The following is a 25,816-nucleotide window of genomic DNA, read 5'->3' as shown; positions in this document are numbered from 1 at the left end:
ATCCAAACTTAGAAGGACTGCCTGTGAAGATACATACCACAGCATGTCAGCTACTTGTTTTCTTAATACAAAATATATCATTTCAACATCCCTGACTTGTCCAGTGGAATGCAATGAGCTCTGTAATTCCAGAAGGCACAAATGAAATGATCAGACTTGTGGGTTCTATTTTGGAATTTTCCTTCCAGCAGAGTCCCTTCTGTTCCCTAAGCTCTTTTAAGTTGACACAAGTCAAAACTATTATTTTCTTTACCTTTGGGGATGGTTCTATTTCCTGATTGTTTTCCTTAATGTTACCCAAATAGTTATCAATTAACACATAAAAGTACATTAAGCTATATTGTGTACAGACACAAAAGAAAAACCAAAGCTTATTGCTTTCAACTGAAATCCCTCATTATTATTTTAATAGGCTCAAGAGTAGGGTCATCTCTGATTCTATAATTAAGGGAAACTGGCATTACTGTCAGAGGGAGATTTTACAAGTATCCTTGTACAAACTTTTTGTTTTAAAAATGAGGATACAGGCACTCAAAGAGGTGAAATGATTTAGCAAAAGTTATACAACTAAAAATGGATGTCATGTCTTCTCAGTTTAGATCCTGTGCAAATAGTCTTTTGGTAAAGAATGATGACTGTCTTCTAGGCACTGTGTTAAATTTCCCTGGATTATTTTATAGCATCTCACATCCAAATTATGAGGACTGTGTGTAGATTATTGCCCTAATTCTCCACCACTTCGTGTATTCACACTTTTTGTAATGTGACTTGTAGGTCCTATAAACAAAAGATAGAATCTATTTCCCTGTCCCTTGAATCTGGGCAAATCTTATGACTTGTTTTGACCAAAGAAGAAGGAAGAAGTTTCTAAGACCTCTCAAAACACCTTGTCCATTCCTCTTGCTCTCAGGTGGCATCCTTTTTAGTTTCCACATGAACAAACCCAGAGCAGCCCACTGGATAAGACGTGTGGATCAGTCACCTGTCTTGACCTGGTCGGCAGCCAGCCAATCTCCAAAAGCAGAGCCCCTAGCTGATGGATGGCTGAACCAGAGACACATGAATGAACTCCAGCCAAGACATTGAATGAGCCCAGCCAAGACTAGAGGAGCCATCTAGTTGAGTGAAGCTCAAACTGCTAGCCACAGAATCAAGAGCTAAACAAATTGTCATCTTAAGGCAGTAAGTTTTGAGGTCTTTGTTATGCAACAAAGTTACCTGATAAAGATGGGCATACTCTTAGTAGATCTGTCTGACTTCACAACCTTTACTTTCAACCACTGATATGCTTGGTGTTCCCAAGATTGAAGAAGAAAAATCGGAGGAAGAAGCAGCACCACCTAACATCACTATCATGGCAGTACCAACTAGCACGTATCAGACTAGCATGGGGCAATACAGTATGTATGCTGCAATTCACGATGATACAGTGCTAGCTTTAAATCTTCTCTAGTTACGTTGAAGCAACTTGGGTTTGGCATTCAATTGTTCCATTTAAAAATGCATTGTGATATCTAAACTGTGTGTATCATAGAATGAAAAGTACATGCTAAAGAAGTGAGAGATTTGTCCTGAGACCTGTCAGATACTTTTGAAAAGTAAAAGTATTTTTACTGAATAAAGGAGAAAAAAATTGAAGTAAAAGTAAAGGGAGGGTTTGCCTATTTATATGTTTATACTCATGTCTGGTAAAAATTTAAAACTTACTATTTTTTGTTATCTTTATAAGATGCATGCAAACATAAGATATAAATGTCTGTATTTCATTCCGGTTGACTTTTGTTACCAACAATGACATGTTATGCTTACTAATCTTAAAGAGGTGGGGTGCCTGGGTGGCTCAGTAGTTAATGATCTTCTGCTCAGGTCATGATCTTAGGGTCCTGGGATTGAGCCCCACAGCTCAGGTCATGATGTCAGGGTCCTGGGATCGAGCCCCATATCGGGTTCTCTGCTCAGCAGGGAGCCTGCTTCCCCCCCTCTCTCTGCCTGCCTCTCTGCCGACTTGTGATCTCTCTGTCAAATAAATAAATAAAATCTTTAAAATAAATAAATAAAATAAAAGAGCTACATAATGTTTCCTAAATTATGTTTTAAATGTAATTATATTTTCACTAGTCTTTGTTAATTTGTGCTGCAGCTTTTTCTAGAAGAGAATGGAAAAATGATTTATTTTTTTAAAAGTACAGCAATTGGAGAACTCAGGCGGAGAAGGTCACAGATATGGCGGCTGTTAGGATGGGAAAGCTGACACCCGTACCTGCAGGTCTGATATGTGCATCTATAACTGTGCTTGCAGCTAAAGAAGAAGAATACAAAAAGCAGCTAGTAAAACCAGAGCAGCTTCCCATATATACTGCACCACCTCTGCAGTCTAAATATGTTGAAGAGCAGCCTGGTCATTTACAAATGGGCTTTGCATCCATCCACAGTACAACTGGTCATTATATTGGCTGGTGCAAGGGTGTTTATGTGTTTGTGAAAAATGGGATAATGGATACAGTACAATTTGGAAAAGACGCATATATTTACCTGAAGAATCCACCTCAAGATTTTCTTCCAAAACTTGGAATGATTACAGTTTCAGGATTGGCAGGCTTGGTTTCAGCAAGAAAAGGTTCTAGGTTTAAGAAAATTGCTTATCCACTGGGACTGGCCACTTTAGGAGCAACTGTTTGCTACCCAGTTCAGTCAGTAATAATTGCAAAGGTAACTGGGAAAAAGGCATATACTGTAAGCCAGCAAATTTATGAAGCAGTTAAATCATTGTGGACGAAAAGCAACAAAGAAGAATCACTTCCTAAACCTAAAGAAAAATCTAAGCTAGGAAATTTTGCTGCACTAGAAATACCTGCAAAAACAACTGGCAGCCTGAAATACTCAGTATCCTTGCCAGCAGAGCTCAGCTCTGAAACAAAGACAAAATCAGAACCCAACTCAGGTGCCACACAGTTTATTCCTGACCCCAAGCTCATGGATCATGGACAGTCCCATCCAGAAGATGTAGATATGTACAGCACTAGAAGCTGAAATACTCTGCATAGAGAACTACAAGATGTATGAAGTTGAAAATAATGATGGAAAAATCATGTAAAGGGTAACTGACACAGAGTATAACTTTTTTTGGGGGGAGTGTAAACAAAGTTTTTCTCTCACATCTTCTAATGTAATGTACAGTTTGACCAATCACATAAGAGATTAAAACACAAACTGTGAATTTAATCCAAACAATATTAAGTGATTGATGAAGAGGCAGAAGTATTGGGATGCATTTAATGATTTTTAAGGTGTGTTTATAAAAAACTAAAGTAAATATATAAACACTGATGAAGTATGTATGTGTATATATAAATACTTATACAGATACATGCACATATTTGCTTTAGCTTTTTCAAATTAATGTTAGCTAAATTAGAATGGTGTGTAGAAGGATGTGTCCCCTCCTTTTTTTTTCATACCCCAGAGCTGGAATAAAATATCCATTATTTTACAACCAAAAAAAAAAAAAAACAGCAATTGGACAGATCATTTTATTTGAAATTTTAAACATCAAAAGCTGTAAATAAACAGATACGTTCACATTAAAAAAAAAAAAAGGGCAGGGACTATGTTTAGGCTTGGTCCACACAAATTTCCCCACCAATACGAGGACCACAGAAAGCCTTCAATGACTTTCAATGCATGAATGGTTATGTAAGTGTATTTCACACTCTTAACTTCCCCACCTCCCAAAATAATAAATGAAAAGATACCATATGAACTCTGTGGGCCAAAAAGAAAGGAGACAATCCAGCAGAAAAGTATGTGATGGATGTGAATGGGCAGTGTGTAAAAAGAAAAAAGACTATAATCTGCCGCCAAGTAAGCTGACTTTGCTCTCCCCGCTCCCAGGGGCCTGGTGCGCAGTGGTTGCAAACAGTAGTGTATGCAGCCTGTTGTTTGTATTGGTTGCCCTAAAGGACCTTGGAGACAGCCCTTTCCAATGCACATGGGTTTCTGCTGGTGCTATCCTCAATCTAAGCTCCAGACAGGTATTCAGAGTGCCTTTGGAAAGCCCCAGAGCACAGTGACCAGGATCCACATTGGCCAAGTCGCCATATCCATCAGTACCAATGTGCAAAACAAGGAGCATGTGATTAAGACCCTACTCAGGGCCAAGTTCAAGTTCCCTGACCACCAGAAGAACCACATTTCCAAGAAGTGGGACTTTACTAAGTTTAATACAAATGAACTGAGAACATGGTAGCTGAAAAGGAGCTCAGTCCAGATGGCTGTGGGGTGAAATACATCCCTAATCATGGCCCCCTGGACAAATGGTGGGCCCCGCACTCATGAGAGCCTTGGTGCTGCCCTCTTCTTATTCATGCCCACCAATAAATCCTACTTCCTGCCAAAAAAAAAAAAAAAAAAAAAAGGAAGACAAATGGCCAATACGCACATGGAAATATACTAATTTCTGCTCATAATTAAAGCAATGGAATTTTAAGATAAAGATAATTTCTATTCATATATATATGCTATACATATATCTCACATATATATGCGTGTATATATATATGAAAAGAAGAGCATCCATTCTTTTAGGGTTACCCAATAGGGACCAGAAAAATTGACAAATGAGAACACATTTTGGCAATTCTTTCATTCTTCATTTCACTACTAAAGTCTTTTATTTGTTTGTCATTTCTTATCTGGTGAAGAATGTGAAGTTTTTAGGAAAGTTAAGTCATTTATTTATTAAGAAAAATCATCCCATGTTAAAGTCAGAATACTGGAGGAAGACAGAGAACACCACCACAACTCAGTAGAGTCACTTCTTGACACTGAAGATGACTCCCGACCCATACACTTGAACTGGCTGACCATAGAAGGGAGAAAATTCAAGGTTGGCTCCTTTACAGGCTGCAACAGCAAATGGTGCTCATAGAAATCATCCAAAGGAAGGCAATGAGCTCCATCAGGCTGCAGCAGGATGTCAAAAACTGCAATACACATTTATATTTGAAGTCAAGATTTCCTAGTTAATTCATGTCTTTAAAAAAAAAGGCTTCACTGAAAACAATGCTTGGTGAAGATTATCTCGTTAGTCCTTCTTATGCATCTATGAAATGAGGATTATCCTCACATCCATTGGACAGATGAGAAAATGAAAGTTCAGAGGAGTCACACAGCTACTCAGTGGGAGAGCAGTGGCCTGAAAAGACATTTGACTCTCGACCTTCAGTCATTCCTCACTCACATCCTGATGGGCCATCCATTAGCAGCTGGTCAGCATTCACCCAGAGCTTTCACTGTGAAGTACATCTTTCAGTCCCTGGGATTGGCAGGGACTTGGGGAACTCAGGTGGGTGTATACTAAAGTTGGTTTAAGGCCCAGAAGTGATTGCTGGTGAGATAAGTGGGAGGATGTAGAAGAACCATAGCAGCCATTAAAGTTGATGGGAAGGAAGGGAGAAATGGATGGGGCTGGCATAAGTGGGAGACTTAAAATATGAGAAAGAGGAGAAAACGCAGGGAGCAAAGCAAAACAAAACAATCCTCTGCATAGGATGACTAGTGTGATGACTGTGAGAAAAAAAGAGGAAATCTTTTCTTGAAGCCATGAAACAGAGAGAAAACAAAATGGCGGGCGAGGCACCACTGCAGTTGAGAAGTAACCACAGCACATCACGCTTAGTGAGTACCCCCCCCCCACTAGGCTGTGGGTTTTTAAGCTTGAATGTGATAATGCGGCTCATTATTGACAGTCATCAAGAGCCCCTAGAGGGACCCCCTAAGATTCTCTCTCACTTACCAAAGTCACTTTCATTTTATTATTTTTTAAAGATTTATTTATTTATTTTAGGGAGAGAGGGAATGGGGGTGGGGAGGAGCAGAGGGAGAAGGGGAGAGAATCTTGAGCAAACTCCCCACTGAGTGCAGAGCCCGACATGGGGCTTGATGTCACGACTCTGAGATCATGACCTGCGTCCAAACCAAGAATCAGACGCTCAACCAACTGAGCCATGCGGGCGCCCCATAACAAAGTCACTTTTAAAATGAACACCTAACGTTAATGGTATGACCAAAACTTGGGGTCACCCTATGGCTGCTGATGAAAAACAGATCAAGTTAGGGCAAATTCCCCAATCCTATCCTTGGAGCGGGGTCCCCAAATGGGGTTCATAGATTTTCAAAATATCTGTGGAGAGAGTTCAGGGAGTGCAAGAACTTGAAGGGGGTTGGGGAATTTACATTTTTATTTTCACTCACCTCTAACTGAAAGTAATTGTTTTTTTCTGATGCCAGTCTAGGCAGGAAATGAAAGGAGGGATTTCCATAGGCCCCATGCCTTGGGCACCAATCTGTACCCCTCCAGCTTGATTATCAAGCTGTGAATAATGGAGCACAGGCTGTATTTCCCATTTCAAGTAAAAGGAACCTTAGCCTTATTACAAAAGGCATTTTGAACAAAGATAAGGATCGATGGCTCTCAAACCGTGCTCCTTTAACTTGAATGTGTAACAAGTCACCTGGGACTCCTATTAAAATGCAAATTGTGATCTGGCCCGTCTGGGGTGAGGCAGGAGACTGCATGTCTAACAGGCTCCCAGGTGATTTGGGACCCACACTCGAGTAACCAGAGTAGAGCTATTTGGATATTCAGTTGCAATGATAAAGATTGTTCCTTAGACAGGTATAAAAATGTCTTTGAAGCTATAGCGTCTGTGAAGCTCGGTGTGCCTTTTACACCTCCTATGAACGATAACCTAAAAAATATTCTGTTGGTATTTATCCGTTTCTAGAGTTACAAAAATGGCTCCCACCTCCATGTTTTCGTATCAATATGCTGATACCTTTCTTATTTCTCTTATCATATGCTATCATAACTTTGTGATATATGCTCCCAGAGTGTGCGGTAACCACATTCTCTTTCGTCTTCATCTCCAGTGTTTTGCAAATATCACCTTTCTTTTTTTTTAAATTTATTTATTTGAGAGAGAGAGAGAATGAGAGAGAGAGAATGAGAATGAGTGGAGAAAGGTCAGTGGGAGAAGCAGACTCCCTGCCGAGCAGGGAGCCCAATTCGGGACTCGATCCGGGGACTCCAGGATCATGACCTGAGCCGAAGGCAGTTGCCCAACCAACTGAGCCACCCAGGTACCCCAAATATCAGTTTTTTAAAACAATTTTATTTTTACTCAATCTCTACATCCACGTGGGGCTCGAATTTACGACCCAAAGATCAAGAGTCACATGTTCTCCCAACTGAACCAGCTGGGCACCCCACAAATACTGAGTTTTCAGTGAATGTTTGGCAGGGAGTTGATTGATGTAATGCCTTCCTTCTTGATCCTTGAACTGTGGGGGCCAGCACTTGAAATGTATAGACCTTATTCTAAACACATCTGTATTTAATTCCCAAACCAATTTTGGGAGATGAAATATCTTGTTTAATTTCCCTCATCACCCAAATTCCCCTTTTTACCTGGGGCCTACTTGCTTTTTAATTACACTTTCATTTGTCTAATTTAGCCTGAGAGGCCTGTTCTTAACTCGGATCCACAACCAAAGATAGAACTAACACTCTGGGTGCTCTCAGTCAAAAGATTTCCTGGCAGAACAATTTCTGGCTGTTGCAAATGGAGTGATAGAAAGTTCTGATATGTACCAGCTAAGGGCACGTGGTAGAAATTGTGGATGCCTCTAAACGGCCATAAAACAAACTTTGTACGGTTCTAAATCTTAGGTGTTTCAGCCTTCTTAACAAAGGAATACAACTCTGTTCAAAGGCATCAGGACTTTATCTGAAACCCAAATCCATAATCACAAAGGTGACGGGGTGAGTATTTTGAGTATATTCGGCCTGAAAGGGCCAGGCCGGCTTGGACATGTATGTATGTTTTTCTAAAGAATTCTTCAAAGTTTATTTATTTTTTTTTAAAGATTTTATTTACTCATTTGAGAGAGCAAGTGAGTGAGAACAGGTGCAGGGGAGCGGCAGGCAGAGGGAGAGCGAGCAGACTCCCCACTGAGTAAGGAGCTCAACGTGGGGTTTGATCCTGGGTTCCCGGGATCATGACCTGAACTAAAGGCAGATGCTCAATGGATGGAGCCACCCAGGCACCTCAAAGCTTTTGTTGTGGACACACTCATTCCTTCATAGAGAGAAGTGAGTAGAAACATCTGTGGTGGGACTGCCACCCCCTTCCTCCCCAGGAGGAGTTTCACTACTTCTCCTGCTCCAGTGTTCCTACAGGGGTGTGATTTTCTACTTAGAAGCTCAGCTTGGTCTTCCTTGGTTCCCAATCCACCTTCCCCTCCAGGAGAAAACCTGTTGAACCACTCTCTGTGACCTCCTCTGCTGGGATCCGATGGGGGGCCGCATGCTGAGGTGTTCCTCCAGTGACAGTGACCGGGTGCAGCTCTTCCCTGTGATTTCTGCACCCATTTGTACCACCCCCTGCTCCCTGAAAGACCCTTCTGGCACATCTGGGCTTCTGTTTTCATCCACACCCTGAATTCTTGGTTTGGGACTCTCCCATGATGACCCAGTTTTCCTCTTATTCTGAATTACCCCTTCTCTCTCCTTGGGGAAGGGAATCTGGCCAGGGGCTGGAACTCTGGGGCAACCCCAGATGATTATGGCTGGATTGCCTAGTCCTCCTAGTAATAGTCACCGTTGTGGAGGCCAAGAAAAACAAGGCTGTACCCACCTTGAGTCTAGCCCTGACATAAGTACAGCCATCTCGATGTTCCAGATTATCATAAAATATTTCTTGGGTTCTGACCTACTCAGGTTAGCACTTTAAACAGTCCCTCTCTCCTTTAATGATTGATTTAAACCCCTGGACTCAGCTGCCTCTGTCTTTCATAACTCCCCTACACATTCCCCAACTGATCAATGTTGACACGAGTAGGTAGGGACAACTCTACGCCCCTATTCAGCAGGAAGAAGTTACAGAAGATGAGACCTTCCACCCTCAACAACCTTAAAGATTTAAGGGTCAAAATTGTTCAGGGGGGAATGATGTGGGACACAGAGGCAGAAGAAAAGCATTAAAATTCCTTACCTACTGAAACAGACAGAGTGGCTCTCCCCTGGGGACTCAACTGCCCTCACCTTGAGGTTTTGCTAAGGACAATCCTAGCCTGACCGACCCCCTACCCTGACAGGTCCGACCAGGATCCTGTAAGTCTACTTTAGGAAACTTTATCTCTAAACCTCCAAGATAGTGTCAGCAATCATTCCCAAGCATATAGCCCACTGATATACATCTAAAGGGTCTCACGAGAAGATTTTTATTACTGGTAATAAATAACCTTTCTCCCAACAATAGCTAGCCCCTCAAGGTCCTGGAGACCTTGATTCCTTAGAGACTTACATCATCCCTAATCCCCTTTGTCCTCACCCACTGCCAGTCCACCCCTACTCTGCCTTTAAAAACTGTGACTGTAATCTGGTTTGGGGTCCAAGTCCCTACTCCACTTTGTCGGGTATACTTGGGACCAAGCTTAAGCTTGTCAAATAAACCCTCGTGTGACTGCATCGGTGCTTGGCTCCTTGGTGGTCTCTCAGACGCGAAAACTCGGGCATAACAACCGTGTTTGTCAACCGTAGTCACTTGCCAGAGAACCCCAGGGCTTCTAAACCCTTGGATCACCATTCATCTGAACTCTCCTCTGGGATGGCCCTTTCCTGGGGCCCTACTCTTCACCAGGCACTAGAAGAATGATCCTCGGAAAGGTTACTTCAGGTCATGTGGCTCCCCCATGCAAAACCTTCCAGGGGCATCAACTTCACATGAAAGTTGAAACCCAGAGGTCTACAACTCTACAAGATCTGTCCCCAGCCCTGGAAGTCCCATCTCTGACAGTCTCAGACAGAGCCAGCCTGTGGGTCCCCCAGCACACAGCTCCATCCCTCACCCAGAGTCTTTGCATTTGCTAATCCTTCTGCTGAACAAAATCCTGCCCCATGTTTGTAGAAGTCAGTCCTTCACTCCAGGTCAGCTGCTGCCTCTCCGTGAGCCCTTCCCTGTTTACTCAATTTAAAATTTCAAAGCATGCTCCTCAACCTTCCCTCCACCCTCCCTCCCTATTTCCCCATTTCTCATTGATTTTTTTTGCCTAACAGTTAGGACCACCTGATATACTATATATTTTATGAAATTTTTAAAAAGCTTTTACTTATTTGTTAGAGAGAGAGAGAGAGAGAATGAGCCATGGGAGGAGGGGGCAGAGGGAGGGGGAGAAGCAGACACCCTGCTGAGCAGGGATCCTGATTCAGGGTCGGACCCCAGGACCCCAAGACCAGGAGCTGAGCCAAAGGCAGACGTTTAACCGACTGAGCCACCCAGCTGTCCCTTAAGAAATTATTTTGTTCATGGTCTGACCCCTCATCTAGAATGTAGTCTCCATAAAGGCTGGGATTGTCATTTTTATCCTCTTCTATTTGAAAATATTTACTGAGTAGGTATCTAATACATATTTGTTTATGAATGAATGAACGAGGGTTTATTTTTGATGTGATAAAATGTTCTAAAATTGTGCCGATGCCTGGCATGGATAATAAGGTTGTTGAAGAGAAAAAGAGAGAGAGAACAGTATCCTAGGCAATGCAATGAAGGCGTTGACTGTGCACATCCTGTATGAGTAGATATGAGGTCATTATGATAAGCTTGGCTTGAGATCTGAATTACCAGATGCATCTGCAAAATGGTTAGAAAGCAGGGCCTCTAGAGTCAGGGGACCAAGGTTTAAATCCCAACTTCATCCCTTTCTGGTTGTGGATTGCTCTGTGTGGTTTTTTTTTTTTAATTGCAAAAGATGCTGACAGTAATACTAAACTCCAGGGGTGGTTGTTGTAAGGATTAAATTGGACAATTTCTGTAAATGGTTAACACAGATAGGGCCCCTATGGTGAATGTGCAATACATGGTTATTATTTTAATTTTTATTATTGTTGTTATTTTCTGGAGTACTAGGGATGAGGTACTGGAGAAAATCAGGTGGCTGGGGTTGTAGCAAGGTCTCAAAGCCATTATTTCTCACTAAGATTTACTTTGACTTTCTCTGGCCTGTTAGGCAATCCCTTCCTTACACTGAACCTGATCCCTGACCTACCATTCCTCCATAGCTCAGAGCTTATTTCAGAGGTTCACAGACTAGGCAGCGCACCCCCCCACACACACACATCAGGCGGAGCTTGTTAAAAATAAATCCTCAAGCCATACACCTAGGAATCAGGCAGTGGTCCTCAAAGTGTGGTCCAGGAACCCAAAACATCTATCACCAGCTCTTCAAGAGGCCTGATGAACTAGAAATTTGGAGCAAGGACCAACAATCTGTGTTTTAACAAGCCTTCCAAGTGATTCTGATGCATGTGAAGTTGAGACTAACCGGCCAAGTGGAATCCGATATTTGATACGCTCCTGACCTGACTTTGACCCGCTCGTTTGCATATGATCACTGGACAACCAGACTAGGTCAACAGTAAGATACTGAATCACCTAACTCCATCCACCTAACTCCAGAGCAGAACCATACAAACTCATACAACTCTGGCTACATGCTTTTCATTTCTATTAACTTATTCATTGGTGTTGTTTGGGGCACAAGCTTGTTTTTAAGGCTACTTGACCATTTGATTCATTTAATCTGTCACCAAATATTTATCACAACCGTACTATGTGTCAAGGCATCAACATAGTGGAGAGAATGTCACAACCTTTGAGAAAACATTCTGGAGGACAAAACTGACCACTAAGAGGGACTATGGCATTTCCTTCCACAGGGCGGGAGGGGGGTTGGCACACAGCGATTGGGTAGACAACATCCCACACTGGTCCTGTAGATCCTTTCCTCTACTCTCTTCAATGTAGGAGACTAGGCTGTATTGTTTAATGCCTGCTAGGCCTGCTGACACCAAAAACAGTGAACATTTATTTGTAGCATGTTCTTAATTTTCTTGAACCAAAATAAGCATGTTTTTTTTAATTCCTTGTGGGAGTTCAAAGATTCCCCCCCAAAACTATAACCCCAAAATAAGTTAGTGAAAAATAAAAACAGTAAAATAGCATCATCAGGGATCAGAGGGGAGCTTGGTGAAGATGCTGGAGCAGTGGAGCTTGTAAAATATTAGTGTGGGGGACACGAGGTGCCCTTATGCAATTTCAAATTCTAAGAAATTATTTCATTGTTTTATAAAGCCCAAGGACTGGGTTTTGATTGTCCTGTCAAGTGAAGCACACATTAAATCATGTCACACTACAGATCTGAGAAATGCTTCTTACCTCACTCTATAACCTGACATCAAGGTAAGATCATTGGCTAAGGAAGCCAAAGGAAGGTACCAGCCAGACCTGCCACTCTCTCTCTTTATTTATTTATTTTTTTTAAGATTTTACTTATTTATTTGAGAGAGAGTGAGTGAGGGAGAGAGAGAACACGAGCAGTGGGGGGAGGAGGTGTAGGGGTACAGGGACAAGCAGACTCCCTGCTGAGCAGGGAGCCTGACACAGGGCTCGATCTTGGGTCTCCTGGATCATGACCTGAGCTGAAGGCAGCCGCCCAACTAACTGAATCACCCAGGAGACCCCGCTGTCTCTCTTTAAAGTTATCCAAGAACATTAAGAGCTTTCTATAGAAAAGAGGGTCCCCAGCTATACAAACACAATTGCGTTTCTAGGGCTTACCAGTTTAATATGTTCTCGCTTCTGATATTTTTCACTATAATACTGCTCTTGTCGAAGATTAAGCAGCTGCTGCTGTTGTTTGTCTTTCAAGTCTATTAACTTTTGGGTCATTTCAGCATCTAGGGCAGCAAGATCTTGTTCAATTGTTGATGAACCATGGTCAGGACTGCTGGGATCTGATCTGCAAGAGACACAGATCTTGAGTCAGAAACCATGCAGGGCATAACAAGGTGAAGGGAAGGTTGTACATCACAGTTCCTCCTAGACAGAGGATGTGTTGGGAAATAAATGTTTTAATAAACCACTTGAGATAGAGGTTGATACCCCAAGGACAAGCTTACCAGTGGAGGGTCTCCAAACACAGAGAGTGGATGACACTGAGAGATTTCATGTTGGGGCTGAGAAGGAAAACAAGGAGGCTGGGGACCCTGTGGTAGTGGTGGAGAGAATGATAATCCGCCCTACCTTGGGAAAAACAATCCCTAATAAGGATCTTTTAAGTCTTTTATCTTTTTTTTTTTTTTTTAACAAGACATGTGTAATGTGATTCTCAGCTACTTATGTCCTGTAACGACTTCACTACACTCAACATCGATCGGAGTCTTCAGGGGAGTTGAAGAGCGGCTGAATTTTGCATCTGGGTGATATGGATAGAAAACAGAGAGCACGTGCAGACCCCACCTGCTGGCAAACCCTCCCCCTGGCTGACGTTCTGTTTCTTGACATCTTTTAAAGAAAAGATATATTATCAAATAAGTTTCTTTGGGGGGATATACCAACTTCATGGATAGCTCTACCCAAAATGGCGCTTTCCTCCAAATGCTTAGGTTACAAGAGAAAGGAGGATGCATGAGTTCATTGAAAAATATTTATTGCGTGCTTACACTATGCAGGGTGACTTTCTTTGAGTTGTTCATAGCCAGAGAATTATACAGATATTGAGAAGATTAGGAGTCATGTGGAAATAAATCATAGCAATTCTCACTAACTTATTGTGCTAAAACATAGGGTGTGATCCCTTACAAGTTATGGTCTTACTTTTTGTAGGACACACGGAAATGGACGATATTATCATTTATTACTCTGAGGTATTTTCAGGATTTTAATGTGTATCAAAGGTGATGGGAGTGAGACGGACATAAACAGACCTCAATGCTTTGACTCTTAAAGAGAAGTTTCTTTTGATGTATCTTAGAGATTTTTTGCTTATTTTTTTAAGAAAATTATAAAAAATAACCAAGGGAACAGTGTTTCTGCATCTTCTGTAAAAACAGCGTTGCAGACATTATCCCCTGTTGCCTACTATTGCCTGTATAAGATCCATGAGATGAATTCTTCTGTAATTTAATACCAGGAAAATGTTTGTCTCTCTTAGAAAAACAAGCAAGTTTGCTTTAATCAGATAAGGAGAATTGTCTAACCCCTACTCCCTTTTCTCAGAGGCTAAGAGCTAAAATTCAGCATTTCAAGGACAGAAATGACATTAAATGGTTGATACTGTCAAGTAGAAATACAGTATGGGCCACGTATTTGATTTTTTTCCATATACGTGATTTAGAATTTTTAGTGGCTAACTTGAAAAGCAAAAAGAAATGAGTGAAAATTTTAATAACATGTTTTGTACAGCCTAGTACACCTAAAATACTATCATCTCAACATGTAATTAAAATAAAATCAATATAAGTCAATATAAAAATGTGAGCTCATATATATATATATGTGTATATATATAGATATATATACACATATATATACATATATATATATATTTTTTAAATGGAGTCTTTGAAATTTGGTATGTATTTTAGACTTAAACAGCACATTTCCATTTCCATGAGTCACTTCTCAAGGGCTTGAAAGCCACAAGTGGCTGGTGACTGCCATACTGTACAGTGGGTCTGGATAACTGGTAACCACTCAGACTGCGTGAATGTGTGTTGCTTCTCTTTTTCTATTTTCATAGGACTTTTACATATGTCTTCCATGATGAGTTACTTCCATACTCTATTAGAAGTTTTCAGGATATGACCTCCAAGTAAACAAATGTGTGAATAAACAAAGGACCCCATATATACATCCCTACAACAGAAATTTAGGAGAAGTTTCAGGCCAATTTTGCTGGAACCATTTGTGTAACTGTGTAACTATAATTGTGTAATTGTGTAAAAGTCTTGGGCTTTTGGCTTTCTCCTTCAAGAAGTAGCAGCAGTTCACCTCAATGGCTTCTAAGACTATTTTAGTTCTAAGAAATGGTGATGTCGTTGCTTTTTAAAACCCAAGTATTGGGCTTTGATTGTGTCTTTAAGTTAAGCACATATTCAATCATACATCGTATGTATGGATCTGAAATTGCCTCTTGCATCTGTCTCTAACCCGGCATCAAGATAAGATTATTCCTTAAGGAAGTGAAAGAAAGGATAGTAGAGCCTATTTGACTCAGCTCAATGGCAGGTGGCTTGCATGATCACATAGTTCCCTGCTTTGCCATGCTAGCTACTTATGGGTGATAACTGCGTAAGTCATGGTCACTGCTGTGTCCCCAGGGCACACAGTAGGCACTCAATAAATGTAGGCTGAATGAGTATGTGAGGGATGCTTCTCCCTGTCAAGGTCTGGGTACATGGGGCTATGAGGATCCCTAGACCCAGACAAGGGCTACTTGTACAAGACTTTGTGGGTTTCAGCAAAGGCAGCAATGGGTAGTTGAGACTTCTCTTTTCTACAGCAAGTCACCTCTTCAACTAGGTTCTAGAACATGGCAAAATTGCATACCTGCCAGGTCGGCAGCTGTAACATGGGAAGTCAGCCCACTGGTATTGGGCCCACAGGCCTGAACCCAAGGATAGGACACCCTGCATATCTGTTCTTAGGAGGTGGGCAAATAAAGAAATTTAGTCCACAAGCAAAACTGAGCTGAGGTGGCCTTCCTTCTTGCCCCGTATCCAAAATATGGTATAAAAATATCGAAAATCCACGTAAAGGACTCTTTTCCTTCATACTATGAAACAAATCAGAAATACTCACTCAACTTACTTTTTCTTACTATCCTTTTTGGCTGTCTTTTCCAAAGCTGCCCTCCTTCTCAAGTAGTCATTCTGAATCTCATTATATTTTGTAGTGTGTTCTTTGATAAGGTCAGTGGTTTTCTTGTGGTGTCTTTTAACCAGGTCTTTCATTTCTTTGTAGTGCTTCTTTTGAAGTTTCACAAAGGATTTCTGCTGCTTTAGCTCTTCGATGGTCTGGGCTTCCACTTCTGCAACAAATGAGTATAAGAGCTAACAGACGTGGACGGACAGCAAACACAGATGTCAGGAGGAGTCGCAACCTGCTTCCCGGGCAATACTGGTTTGATCCCAGCCAACTGGAGCTTCCAAGCAGCGCTTGGATGTCAAAAGCATCTGGGTTCCAGTCTGGCTCTCGAACTTGCTAACTTCTGAGATTCCATCACCGAAGTTCTCAAAGACCCAATTTCTTCCCTCATAATTTTTGGGGGAAGTTTGTCTTCCCCAGAAACAAAGCCTGAGAGGGGGGATTCCGGTGTATGTGATTTACTTGAGAGAGGCTCAGAGGGAAGAGGGGAGCGCAGCAGATGGGGGGAAGGGGAAAGAGGCGAGCAGCGCAGCGGTGTGGTCTCAGCAGGAGCCTGGCTTCTGCCTGGGTCTCACCTTGAGGTAAGAAGGCCAGCCTTTTGCAAATTGAGAAAATCAGGGAGGGAAGGTATAACCTCCTGGGGAGGAGTCTTCTTTTGGGCTGAGGGCAATTGCCAAGAGAAGGAGAAGCTGGGAGCTGTTAGCAGCATCACAGCTGGAGCATGGGAAAGGGATGGGCACCAACAGGATCCACTTTAAGGACCTCAATAATCCCACTACCTGTTAGGGCTGTTGTGATAATGAAATGAAAGAATCATGTGAAGTATTGAACAGTTTCTGGCAACGTGCTTGTCGAGGCTTAACAAATCACACATAACAGCACCGTCTCCAAGGGGCACTCTTCACAGCCCAGACCCTGTAAGTTTGGATTTATCACAACAGTGTTCCAGGATAAAGACCCAAAGCGAGGGAGGGTCCCTTGATGGCATTTGCCCAAAGGAACCATCAGGGTTCGTGGTAGCATACCTTATTACTACGTGGTATTTTAGCCAGTGCTTTGAAAACATGTAATGTGACAGCTCGACCTTAAAACGTTCTGTATTTTACTGACAAATTTCATCAATTCTAGAATGTGCATTTTAAAGTACGTGAACATTTCTAAAATTCAGATACTTTGTACAATCACAACTTGTTGGTGCTTTTCTTTCTTAGCAATCCATGAAGAGTGGGCTGCCTTCAAATTGACGGTGTCTTAACTTCAATGAATTATCATTTGTTTGGACCTAAATTAAGTACACAGTTCCCTTGTTTTCATCCTTTCATTTGAACTTTCTGCTTCTGGGAACAAAAATATGGTATCATAAATATTTAGAACTGTCAAGAGATTCAGAAATAATATATGCCATGAACATCGACAGACCTGAATAGAAATGAGCTATCTAGTGGATAAACACTGAAATCAGAATAATAATTTATGTGCTTCAGTGCTAAGGTCGTTAAGCAGTTGAAACATGCTCCCCTTTTTTTATAATGTGTCTATTCTCCTGACATTCGATTCCTTTTGAGAAAGAGGCCAGGAAGAGAATCAGGTACATTTATCTAATGGTTTCCCTCAGGCCCAAATGGACTCATTATGGTTGCATAATAACTTATTATACTAAGAATTTATAATCCTAAGGAATTGCTACATTTTGGGTAACAGATCCAATCTCACTTCATTAAAATGGTATAGAGCACCCAGCAACAGCAAGTTTAGCAAGAGGGTTCAGGATGTTCCAACCTATGATTAAAAAAAAATTCCACAGAAAGTGCTCTTTTTTTTTTAAAGTCTGTGGATTAAAGGCTATTCTTTGAATAGGGTCTTAAGCATAACGGGAATGTTCATTTACATAAAGTAATAAGTATCACTCGCAAACAAGCCACCCAGAGATCATCAGTATTAATAATGGTACACATCCACTGCCTTTTGTCTACACATTTATGTATTTTAAAATAACCCTGGAATCATGCTGTATTTACACTTCTGTTTCTTATTTTATGTGTTAACAATATACTGTTGCCCATGGGACTGAATCTTTAAGAACATGTTTTAATGCATTCCTCAAGAATTATTCGATGCAGATTTTACATATTGGTGAAATATACACACATAAAAGCCCATAAATCATAAATCCACCCTCTTATACATTTTCCCAGAGTGAACAGGCTTTCCTAACCACCTCTCCGATCAAGATCAGAACATTATCAGTGTCCTGGAGATCCTCTTTTTGGGGTCTGCATCCCCTGTCCCCTCCCAAATATCATCTGAATCCATGTTTCTAATGGACAAATTCGTTTTGTCTGTTTTTAGCTGTATACAGCTGGAATTACAAAGAATGTGCTCTCTTGCATCTGGCCTCTTTGCCTCCACACTGTGCGTGTGAATTTTATCCATGTTGTGTACGATCATAGTTTATTTATCCCTCCAGCCGTACCCTATTTTACTCTATGACTATACCAGAATTTATTTATCTACACTACTGCTTATGGACTTCTGGGTTGTTTATAGTTTTGGCTGTTACCAAGAGCACTGATTTTTGGTCAACATGTGTTTGCATTACGTCTGCGTATTGGGCCAAATACTACAAACGTTTTGAAGATGCTGCTACATGCTGCTCGTTGTAGTAAAGAAATCAGGTACCAATTTTAGTTCTACTAGTTTAAGGTACTAACCAAATATAAATTATTTTCTGATGGGATCACAGTTCCTAAATACTCCGTATTCAGTGGCCCCAAATGGCTCACATTATGCATTTCTAAAGTATGCCTTATTATTGGCATGTTGGGAGGGCGTGTGTTCCCGTTCTCTGGGCCATATTTCCAGTATGAAGCTATCCTTTGATTTTAATATCAATATCTTATGAAATTATATTATTTTTATACCAATAGAGTCCTATCTGCCAAATATGGTTCCTTCTCTGTGATGACATGATGACATTGTATAATGTGATTTGAACTCAGACTGTATATCTGTGGGTATTTTCAGAGAAGAAATATTAATTATGTTATTTTTCAGAGATGAGGGGACATCCTCTCTCGCTAAATACTTATGCTGTATAATATTCAGCTGCCTACTTCCTTGGGGAAGAGGGCAGCATTTACCTGTTAGAACACTCTGAATAAGGTCTTCTGTTTTCACAGGTGCCTTTACAGAACCTGAAATAAAGAGACAAAAGAAATAGCCTCCTTTAACTTTAGAAAGTGTATTCTTCCCGTAAAACAACTAGATTTGGCCCTTGAGTCCAAGGCTCTTTATGGAGAAATAAGAAATTGTAGGAGAAAATTTCTCGCAAAAAAACACCCCCAAACAAGCAAACAAACAAAACCTTGGAAGCAATGTCTTCGTTTTGTTATTTAGACGCAAACCTAATTAAATGCAGTCTATATGCTCCATTTATAGACAGAAAGGGCATCCCTCCACTTTGAGTAGAAACTATGGTCGACAAATTCCATTTAAGCAATGCTACTGCCACCTTTTGGCAAGATCAGGAATGGCAAGTGGTCTTTTAAAAAAAAAATCAAACGTGGACCTGCACTCAGTAGTAATTGAGGCAGGCAAGATCCACTGTTGGACACCAAAATGATCAGATACATTGAAGGAGAAAAAGGATATTTTATAGTCTCAAGGTATATCCCCCAAGGTAACTATTATCTATAAAGGGGAATGAGAACTTTCAGTTTAAAAACCTGGCTGACTCCACCTTAACCAAGTGATCGAACATGGCAGATGATGAGAAATGCTGACATCAGTTACCCCTAATATGATGTAGTGAGAAGGACGGCAATGTCTCTGCGATATTCGTGCTCAAAATGCAAAACTTCACTCTAATCATGAGAAAACATCAGACAAGCCCAAACTGAGGGATACTGCACAAAAGAACTGACCAGGACTCTTCAAAAGTGTCAAGGTCATGAAAGACAGGATAGTCATACGCTCAAGAAGACCAAGGAGACATGACAGTTAAATACAATGTGGGATCCTGGGTTGGAACCTGGAACAATAAAAAAAGACATCAGTAGAGGGATGCCTGGGTGGCTAATTCAGTTAAGTGTCAGACTCTTAATCTCAGCTCAGTTCTTGATCTCAGGGTCATGAGTTCAAGCCCCACGTTGAGCTCCATGCTGGGTGTGGAGCCTACTTAAAAAAAAAAAAAAAGACATTAGTAGAAAGCAGGTGAAGTTCAAATGAGGTCTGTAGTTCAGCTCCAAGTACTGTGCCAACGTTAATTTCCAGGTCTGATAACTGTACCATGATTCCGACAGATGTTAACACCAGGGAAGAAGAGATCAGCTTTACAATTCCGTGCCTTTTAAAAAAAGGCTGCTGTAAGTCAAATTATTTCAAAATATCAAGTTTAAAAAAATCAAGTGCTAAAATGCCAAATTTTACTCTTCAAAGCACAAGACTATATTTACTCACGTATTTAAATGGCTTATTTATATTCCAGAAGTACTCAAAATGTTTGTATTTGGAATATGAAAACCTTATTTGAAGATATCACTCCCGATGATCAAATCGTCTTCTTAGCATTATTGATCTCAACAACCTTCTTAAAAGCACAGGCCCCAGTTCATGCCCATTTGATACAAATTCAAATGTGATTTGTTCTTTTTTAAAATCTCACTCTCTCCTATGAGAAATGCCCTTTCCCTTCCAAATAAAAGATCTGGATTTCATCACTGCCATGCTATAGTTGGATGAGGAAGGAAGGAGACAGGAAGCCATACCTTCATGGAAGGAAATTCTTCTGCCTTTTATTTACCTTATATTAACCCACTGGACAAATAGTGATCAATTATATGCTATTTCTCAGGTCTGTACCAAGGAAGCATCAAACTGAAGCCTGTCCTGGGGAGCCTGCCATCTACTGGGCAAAGAGGACATACAAAGGAGAGAGAATTGCCTAAAGCAGTCTTAGATTAAAGGTCAACGTTAGCTGCACAGAAATCAAAGGTTTTTTCTACGTGAGACATGAGTGGACCTTTGGTAAAAGTAGAGCTGAAAGCCAGAACTGGGATCACAGGGAACAGTGTCCATCCTGACTTCCCTCTTCACTAGCTATGTGGCTTTCAGGAAGTACTTCTCCATCTCAAAACCAATTTCTTCATCTGCCCATTGGGGACAATGACAGAAGCCACACTCAGCCCTAGTATGAGGGTGAAATGAGTCAATTCACTTGAAGGGCTGAATGGAGTCCTCAGCACATGGTGGACGCCCAAAGTCATTGAAAAGTAAGTTGGAGAAAGATGGAAAGGAATTCTTGGAAGAGACTTAATGAGCGAAGTAGAACTAAGAAGATGCTTGTCAAGCACAACTGTTCGTAAGTTGCGTGAAGAATCCTTCACAGGCCTGCGGGCACGTAGATTATAACTGTATCGCTAAACAGACATGGGGGTCTGGGTGATGGTTCGTGGTAGCTTCATAAGTTATCATCAGAACAAGAGCACTCATGAATCTCTCTTGGCATTCGTTCATTCATTCATGCATGCACTCATTCCATGCATTCACTTCTGGAGCTCCTCCTACGTCCTTGCATCTTTGCTCATGCTATCTCCTTGAGTGGCACAAATAAACGGGAGGCTCTTAGTTGTGTTGTCTAGCTCTCTTTTCAGAGTGTTTACCTGGAGCTGGTTGGCTGTGGAGAGCCTGGGAGGGTGGTTTGGGTGCCAAGGATGTAGTGTGATTCACTCCGTTTTCTGCTGGAGTTGTCCTGGCTTCACTTGGAGCTTCTGATGGTGTTTCCCCAGGATCAGCCTATAATCATAAATATCCTTTTATTTTCCATATTTTTTTACTGTTCTTTTATAACCTTCCTAAGCCAACAAGGCTACATTTGATTTAGCATTTTCACAACACATCTGGGGTCTGAAATATCAAAATGAAACTGTCTGGAAAGCAGGGTAGAAACAGGATGGTGTTGAGCCATGACTGTAGTGGGTTGATTATGTCAAAAAGCCTTGATCTGTACACCTTTCAATGTCCATGCCCTTTTGTAGTGCCCTCCCTGACTGTGGACATGACCATGTGATTTGCCTTGGTCAAATGAGACAGGAGCAAATTTGCTGCAAGCAGAAGATTGAAAAGGCACTTATGAATTTTCCCTCTCTTTCTCAGACCCCTGCTACAGCCATCGAAGACAAGACACAATGTGGAGGAGAGCCGGGTCATCTAGGTAAGGATTTCGTAGCCCAGCCAGCCCCAGCTGACCACAAACACATGAGGGAGTCCAGCTAAGATGAGCTGAGCCTAGTCTAAATCAGCAGAACTGCCCAGCTAACCAAATGACTCATGAAAAACAGTCAGTCATTGTTGATGTAAACCATTGAATTTGGGAGTTGTTTGTTATGCAGCAGTAGCTAACTGGTTACAGCACAGATTTTGGAGTCAAACTTACCTGGGTTCAAAATCTGGCCTTGCCATTTTTTTTTAAAAGATTTATTTATTTATTTATTTAAGTGGGGGGGATCATGATCAGGAGGGGCAGAGGGACAGGGAGAAAAAATCTCAAGCAGACTCTGTGCTGAGTACAGAGCTCAATGCGGGGCTCAGTCTCACGACCATGATATCATGACCTGAGCTGACCAAGAGTCAGATGTCCAAGGGCCTGCACCACCCAGGCACCCCTGGCCTTGCCACTTGTTAGCAGTGTAGTGTTGGGCAAGTCACTTAACTCTCTGCCTCAGTTTCCTCATCTTTATAGATGAAGATGAGTCTATACTGGATGTCATAATATTATGTACACCGTAAGGTTGTTTAAAGGGTCAAATAAGTTAACAGTTATAAAGTGCTTAGAATAGTTCCTGGCACAGAGTGAGTAGGTGGATCTAAAATAAATAAACTCTAGGGGCGCCTGGGTGGCTCAGTGTGTTAAAGCCTCTGCCTTCAGCTCAGGTCATGATCCTGGGGTCCTGGGATCGAGCCCTGCATCGGGCTCTCTGCTCAGCAGCGATCCTGCTTCCCTTCCTCTCTCTCTGCCTGCCTCTCTGCCTATGTGTGATCTTTGTCTGTCAAATAAATAAATAAAATCTTTAAAAAAATAAAAGAAAGTTTTTAAGTTTGTATACTACTACCCATGAATAATAATAATAAATGTGCCAGAATTTATGAAATCTCCACTCCATTCCTCCCAGCAGCTAGTCCACTATGTCCTATGTAGAATAAACATTTAGTGAATGTTTGCTGAATAAACATTATTCTTTATAAAATAATTGCCTCAGTAGTCATCACATACCCTTGCAATGATGCATTTCAATTCTGAAATGCCCTTCAACTCTTTCTCAGACTTGCCATCCAGGTTCATGGCAGACATTACTGACAATGGCTATCCCAATGTTCTACTTGGTAGTAAATTAAAAAAATATATATAATATAACATAATAACAATATTATGAAATAGCCAGAAATCATTTGGAGCCCAACATTGTGATATGGTGTCATGAGATGACAGAGAGCAGAAGGTCATATGAAAATATTTTTATAAAATGTAAGATGAAAATGATTGTCGCAAGTGGCTTTTACTCTGTCCCCCAAAAGCATCATTAAAGCCCGAGTTCTGAAACTGCTTCCCATGATGGCAGAACTTATTTCAATTCAACAAATCACCCCTACTTATCTACCATGGCCTGCTTGTGGCCAGTGGTATTGGAGTGGAAGTGACGATCTCTGGGACTCGTGGCTGGGAATGAATTTGGGGAAGCAGGAACCTAAAGGAGAAAATTAGCCAGCCTACACAACTCACCGTGGTAGAACTCTGCCTTTTTGGGGCGGGGGGGAAGGCTTCTTTGGATGGGTAAGTCCTACTCTGGTTGCATTATTAAGTTACATCCATCAGGAAAATTCTCCCTTAAAGCATTATGCCCAAGGGAAGGATTGCATATTTTTTGTTCACCAAGAAATTGCAAAGTGGGGGCACCTGGCTGGCTCAGTCGGAGGAGCATGCAACTCTTGATCTCGGGTTGTGAGTTTGAGCCACACATTGGGCGTAGAGATGACTTTAATAAATAAAACCCTAAAAAAAATTGCAGACTGGAGGCATAGGGTCCAAACAGTGTGCATGGGAATGTTTTCTTTGGCTCACCCAAGGTTGCCAAAGATTTTAATGAAGGAGATTTTATGTTAATAAAATGAATTTCTTGCTTTTCTTGAAAGCTCAGATCGGCAATGTTGAGCCTGCATTCCCCCTAGGTGGGTTAGAAGGGAATGGTTTCTGTCCCTTTTAGGAGGTTCCCTCTTCACTCATTTAGGCTTCACCTGTCTCACTCCTGCAGGCATTTGGATTTGTGGGGCACTTGAGAAGACTGGAATATCATAGATGTTTGGCCACAAAATTCATAAAGGAGATGCATGTACATTGCACAGAATGGACTGAAGTAAAGGGAATATGGGAAAGAACCCTGGGATATCAGCAGAGTCATCCACTGGGACTGGTTATCCGCATGGAATAAGGTAGAAGAAAGCTTCGCAGCCTTCCTAGCCTTCTCAGCCTCCCAGCCTGCAGTCACCAAACTCAGCTGCCTGGGAAATGAAAGAAAGGGGCTCCGTTCCACAGGCATCTGACCTTCCGCATCTATATCCAGGCAGGTTTCTGGAACCACGTGGGAGATAAATCACATTTTTTCCCAATGTGGCAGCTGGCTAAAATTAGCCCTCTGAAGAAAGATAGGATAAAAGAAAATTCTGACGGAGGGAAAAAGAGGTGATGGCAAGCCAGCTCTCATGAAGGCAATAGTATGTGGCTTTTTTTGGCAACCAAACTTGGTGTCTTGGGAGTATCAGGCTGGAAATGTGTTCAAAATGAATCCAGCAAGCTTATTTTCGCCTTGTATCTGGTTTTGCAGACATTCCGTGTAGCTGTACGCCCTTGGGAAACCAAGTTCAATCATCAACTTGAGTCAAGTGGAAGGAAAAATAAATCTCTGCTTATCAAGGTTATGCAAGACAAAGCCGCAGGTCCTGGAAACTGACATAATGTATCAATTCAGAGGGATTTTTTAAAAAGTAAATAAATGTTGAATAAACACACAGACAAACATGTTACAGTTATAACTGAGGATGAAGAGACCACCAAGGTTTGGCGCTGGATTGTGAGGTAATCTTTGGAGAAATGCTTCTTTAGTTAACACTCGAGATGTGACTCCTGGGTCACACACCCAGATGCCTCCGGGAAGGTGGAAGACACGGCACAACCCCTAGAGGGCGCCATTCACAGTATACAGTCTTTTGTTTTAAAAGATTCTATTTTAAATAATCTCTGCGCCTAGCACGAGCCTTGAACCCACAACCCTGAGATCAAGAGTCGCACGCCCCACTGACTGAGCCAGCCAGGTGTCTCTCAGAGCATACATGAATAGGCAGTTAATGGGAAGGATGGAAATGAGCAAAGCTGACAAGACTTAATACAACAAGGCAAAGTGGGGCCATGGCCAGAGCTGGAGAGGGAGGTCCTGGAAAGGGGCAGCTGCCACTCAGCTTCAGTCTTACTGAATAGGCTTCAAGAAAAGCTGGAAAACAAATTGTGTGTGTGTGTGTGTGTGTATGTGTGTGTGTGTGTGTGTGAAATCCCCTAATTTGAAATCACTAAGGCCAAACAAATCACATCTTCAGATCACCTTTGGCCCAGAAGCTGCCCACCTGTATGCCATGCTCGGCAGTTTGTCTAGAATTCGGGGACTGTGTCAGGGTGAGCAATGTACCCACAGCAATGGTGGAGTGAGAGGAGCATTCTGGGAAATGCAGTGGCCCAAATAACCTGCAGCCCACCACGCCCCACCGGCTCGCCCCAGGGGCCGGACAAAGCGGAGAGCAAAGGGTGGCCAAGGAGAATGCTAAGACTAAGGAATCCGGGGGCTCCTCAACAGTTTTTGTTTCTGCCTCTTTTTTTTTTTTTTTGCTTGATACTTGTCAGGTGTCTTTTATGATTATTTATTTATTGTATTTATTTATTTGTATATTTATTTATTATATTTATTTACTTATGAAATTTTATTTATTAATTTAGTGAGACTCTATGA

General features: G+C 41.5%; 2 protein-coding genes across 5 annotated transcripts in view; one reads left to right on the top strand and one right to left on the bottom strand.

The window, feature by feature from the left end:
* PLCB1 (phospholipase C beta 1) overlaps window positions 1-25,816 on the bottom strand; it is a 684,602-nt gene that overhangs the window by 91,565 nt on the left and 567,221 nt on the right. For all 3 annotated transcript variants that reach the window (XM_080813475.1, XM_080813477.1, XM_080813476.1), the window contains exons 24-27: window positions 21,428-21,560; window positions 18,908-18,961; window positions 15,711-15,930; window positions 12,678-12,858 (exon numbers count right to left, since the gene is read on the bottom strand). In XM_080813475.1, the coding sequence (XP_080669601.1) occupies window positions 12,678-12,858; window positions 15,711-15,930; window positions 18,908-18,961; window positions 21,428-21,560 (588 nt within the window). The remainder of the gene's footprint in view (window positions 1-12,677; window positions 12,859-15,710; window positions 15,931-18,907; window positions 18,962-21,427; window positions 21,561-25,816) is intronic.
* Window positions 2,209-3,030, top strand: LOC308349627 (MICOS complex subunit MIC27-like; the record flags this gene model as incomplete). 2 transcript variants are annotated; one of them, XM_080814413.1, is made up of 2 exons in its annotated part: window positions 2,209-2,768; window positions 2,871-3,030. In XM_080814413.1, exons 1-2 carry the CDS (start codon window positions 2,224-2,226, stop codon window positions 3,028-3,030), a joined length of 705 nt encoding a protein of 234 aa, XP_080670539.1. In that variant the 5' UTR covers window positions 2,209-2,223. The 2 variants fall into 2 exon arrangements, with proteins under 2 accessions (XP_080670539.1, XP_080670538.1); XM_080814412.1 differs by having other exon boundaries at window positions 2,209-3,030.

This window comes from Martes martes (assembly GCF_963455335.1).
Source record: "Martes martes genome assembly, chromosome: 9".
NCBI classification, from domain to species: domain Eukaryota; kingdom Metazoa; phylum Chordata; class Mammalia; order Carnivora; family Mustelidae; genus Martes; species Martes martes.
Note: the sequence above shows the minus strand (reverse complement) of the source record. Positions and strands in the feature narration are given on the sequence as shown.